Source organism: Lolium perenne, chromosome 4, assembly GCF_019359855.2.
Source record: "Lolium perenne isolate Kyuss_39 chromosome 4, Kyuss_2.0, whole genome shotgun sequence".
Classification (NCBI taxonomy): domain Eukaryota; kingdom Viridiplantae; phylum Streptophyta; class Magnoliopsida; order Poales; family Poaceae; genus Lolium; species Lolium perenne.
The window spans coordinates 174,222,415-174,226,280 of NC_067247.2; the positions used below are offsets into that span (position 1 = coordinate 174,222,415).

At 51.6% G+C, this 3,866-nt stretch overlaps 1 protein-coding gene across 1 annotated transcript; it reads left to right on the plus strand.

Moving 5' to 3' along the window:
- On the plus strand, positions 1 to 3,545 carry LOC127294633 (glucan endo-1,3-beta-glucosidase). Its single transcript, XM_051324481.2, has 3 exons — positions 1 to 1,136; positions 2,744 to 3,047; positions 3,152 to 3,545. Exons 1-3 carry the CDS (start codon positions 84 to 86, stop codon positions 3,178 to 3,180), a joined length of 1,386 nt encoding a protein of 461 aa, XP_051180441.1. The 5' UTR covers positions 1 to 83; the 3' UTR covers positions 3,181 to 3,545.
- Positions 3,546 to 3,866: the final 321 nt, after the last annotated feature.

The following is a 3,866-nucleotide window of genomic DNA, read 5'->3' on the forward strand; positions in this document are numbered from 1 at the left end:
CGCTCCTCCTAGTATTTGAACCAAACCCCCGTTGCTGGTTTAGCAAATCAAACCCAATCCTTCCGCAATCAATCGTCCCCACCATGCCGCTCCTCCTCCTCATGCTGCTCGCCGCCGGCGCGGCGGCGGCGGCGGAGGCGGCGACCCCGTCGCTGTCCATCGGCGTGAACTACGGCGCCAACGCCGACAACCTCCCGACCCCGACCGCCGTGGCCGCCTTCCTCGCCTCCAAGACCACCATCGACCGCGTGAAGCTCTTCGACGCCAACCCGGCCTTCATCTCCGCCTTCGCCGGTACGCCCATCTCGCTCGCCGTCTCCCTCCCCAACTCCGCCCTCCCGGCGCTCGCCGACAAGTCCACCGGCCTGGACGCCGCCCGCTCCTGGATCCGGGCCAACCTCTCCCCCTTCGTCCCCGCCACGAACGTCACCCTCCTCCTCGCCGGCAACGAGATCCTCCTCTCCACCGACACCAACCTCATCCTCTCCCTCCTCCCCGCCATGCGCCGCCTCGCGCAGGCGCTCAAGGCGGAGGGCCTGACGGGCGTCCGCGTCACCACCCCGCACTACCTCGGCATCCTGGCCCCCTCCGACGGCATCCCCTCCAACGCCACCTTCCGCGCCGGGTACAACGAGAAGCTGTTCCCGGCGATGCTCCAGTTCCACCGCGACACGGGGTCGCCCTTCATGGTGAACCCGTACCCCTACTTCAGCTACAACGCGCAGACGCTCAACTACGCGCTCTTCCGCCCCAACGCCGGCATCTACGACCCCGCCACCAAGCTCAACTACACCAGCATGCTGGACGCGCAGGTGGACGCCATCTACACCGCCATGAAGAAGCTCGGCTACGGCGACGTCGACATCGCCATTGGGGAGGCCGGCTGGCCCACGCAGGCCGAGGCGGGCCAGATCGGCGTCGGGGTGCAGGAGGCCAGGGATTTCAACGAGGGCATGATTAGGGTCTGCAGCAGCGGAAAGGGCACGCCGCTCATGCCGGGGAAGAAATTCGAGACCTATCTCTTCTCCCTCTTCGATGAGAACCAGAAGCCAGGGCCAATCGCCGAGAGGCACTTTGGCCTATTCAATCCCGACTTCACGCCCGTCTACGACCTCGGATTACTCCGGGATGGCTCGGTGAGTACTGCGTTCTTTCTTCTCTTTTTGAATCTTCAGTTTACTTTTCTGTATTTTTAAGTCCAGTCATATCAAATTGACGATTCGTCACCTCCCCAAATTGCCTGACCCTCGCGATCGATTTCTTTAGGGAAATGTGGTTTCAGTTTTTATCAAAATCCAGTGATTCGTGTAATCTGAATACATGAAAAATCTGATTGCAGAAAGAGTAACCTAGAAGAATCATTAGGTTAGTATCTAAATTTAGAAACCGTGGGCCGCAGCAACTCTGTCATAGATGATCCAAAGCTGCACGCAGTACACTAGTTGTGCACGGTTGCTGAAAGCTGATCGAAGCCATGTCCTCCGTTCACACGTTGTTACATCGTCATCAAAGAAGATGATGTATGGACTGGACCGGGGCGCCTCTCTGGAAAGGTCCAGCTGCTTGCGTCTCCGACTTTTCCTCGTATTCCCTGCATGATCTAGTTGGTCCAAAGCAGAGTATTCTGCCGCAAACGGCTGCTGTTCTTGACTGAGATCCAGTAACCGCAGCCCATGTGGACATGCGGTGAGGGCCTTGGACACGTCTGCATTTCTAGACGCGCTTGGGTGGGACCACAGCGGAAATTTCTGATCAAGATCCACATGCTCACATGTTGGCTGGCTATTCGTCGCTTCTGCAAATGTACCGTTGGGTTGGCACACGACGATTCCCAGTTAGCAAATAAGTACGTAGTACATGCTAAAAAAGGCAGTAGGACCTGGTATTGGAATTAAAACGAATAATAGCAGAATAAAGGGTTTGGTGGCTTAGATCAACTGGTTGCCACCACTCGGGTGGTTGTTTTAGATAAGGCCATATCTGAAATTTTGAGGTATCATGTTAAAGACATCTTTGCGCTAACTTTATTTTTCAAAGGAGTTGTTGTTTCTACCAGAAGTTTCCTTAGAGTAATGGAGACAGGGCTTAAGATTCTGCTGTCTCGAGTTTAAAGTAAAAGTTGAACCCTTGGGCTTGCCATATGGTTTACTGATATGATATACCTGCCTATGATCTAGTAAGTAAGGAGTAGGGCCAGCAAATTCAGATTACAGTTGGAGCAATGCTTTGCTTCGGTCGGTGTCATATCCTTCCCCAGCAACGTATATTCTTACGCATCTATCTGTCCTGGCCATTTCCTTAGCCTTGTTGTACTCTGTGATGTTTCGGACGCATTTGTGTTATGGTGTGCATGTGGGTTAGGCTCTCCTATCAAAGGAAGGAAGCATCGATTAGCTGGTTGCTTTCCCTGATGCTTAGGGAAAGTAACCATTAATACTTTTTTTTAGCATGGCCTACCAATGTCTATGATATTACTCCAGGAGGGAAACCAATTTGAACTGGCCTTCTTTCTAACGGCTCTAACCCAGACACCATGTTCTCGTTAGCAAAGCATCAGTAGTATGCACACAACTCAATTCAGAGCCTGAAAACTTACACATAGTAAATGTTTTTATTTGATATTGATAAATGCCTGTTGTTTCAGTCTACAGTCAAGTGTAAAATTTTGTCTTCATTCTGGCAATCCAATGCTTAAATTCTGTACTAATCCCTGCCTTGGTGCATTGTTCTGCCTCATTTGCAGTCTGTGGCTCCGAACCCTGCGCCAAACCCATCGCCGAACCCGAGCCCTAAGCCCTCGCCTTCAGGAGGCGGGAAGTGGTGCGTCGCCAAGACTGGCGCCAACGGAACCGACCTGCAGAATAACATCAACTACGCCTGTGGCTATGTGGACTGCAAGGCGATACAGAGTGGCGGCGCGTGCTTCGATCCAAATAACTTGCAGTCTCATGCCTCGTTCGCGATGAACGCCTACTACCAGGCCAACAGTGACAGCGCCTCCGCCTGCGACTTCAAGGGCACGGGCGTTGTCACCTCCAGCGATCCCAGTAAGCCTTGTTGCAATTTGCGATGTTTCTGAAATTGGATACTGTCATTTGGGGTTTTTTGCTGGGACTGATGAGTGATGATGGTCCTTTTGTTGTGGTGACAGGTTACGGGAGTTGCAAATACGTCTCCTGACGGTACGCAGCAAGCCACGGCAGTGCGAGGGCTAGGGCGCCAGCCTTGAGCCCACTACTAGCTCCAGCTCGGAGCCGCGTCAGCGGTAACGACGGTGGAATGTTGATACTGCCTGGCTTGCGCCACATTCTTCTATACTCGTGTCTGACAGCCATGCTTCTTCTTCCTTTCTAGTCATAAGTTGTCGATGATCGCCTCTTAGCTTAGCGCATAGAGGGAGCAAACTAAGGAAAACAAAATGGAATGGTGTATTCCATTGTAGCGTGTGATGTTGGGCCGTACCGCATTAATTTATTCTTCGTTTTCATCTGTCGTTGTCATTCTGTTCTTATGTAGAAATACAAGAAACAAACAGATGAAGCCTCCTTGTCTGTGTGATCCGTTATGCTCGATTGATTCCTATAATCTGAATACATGAAAGAAAAAAATCCAAGGCATAAGTTCATGACGAACTCATGGGAATTGCCACATACTCAAGCCTCGAACCATCTCAGAACCATTATTACAACACGTAAAAAATATTAACGTTAAACACGGAAAACTCGTTTTGGCTCTGGGGTCTAGATGCTCCTGTTTCCAGAACCAATCACGTTTTGCCTGCCGCTCCATTTGTCAGTGTATTCAACTATGTATCCTTTGTATATCTCTCTTTTTGAATAGTGCTTGGGCCCTGTTGCACAGAGGTA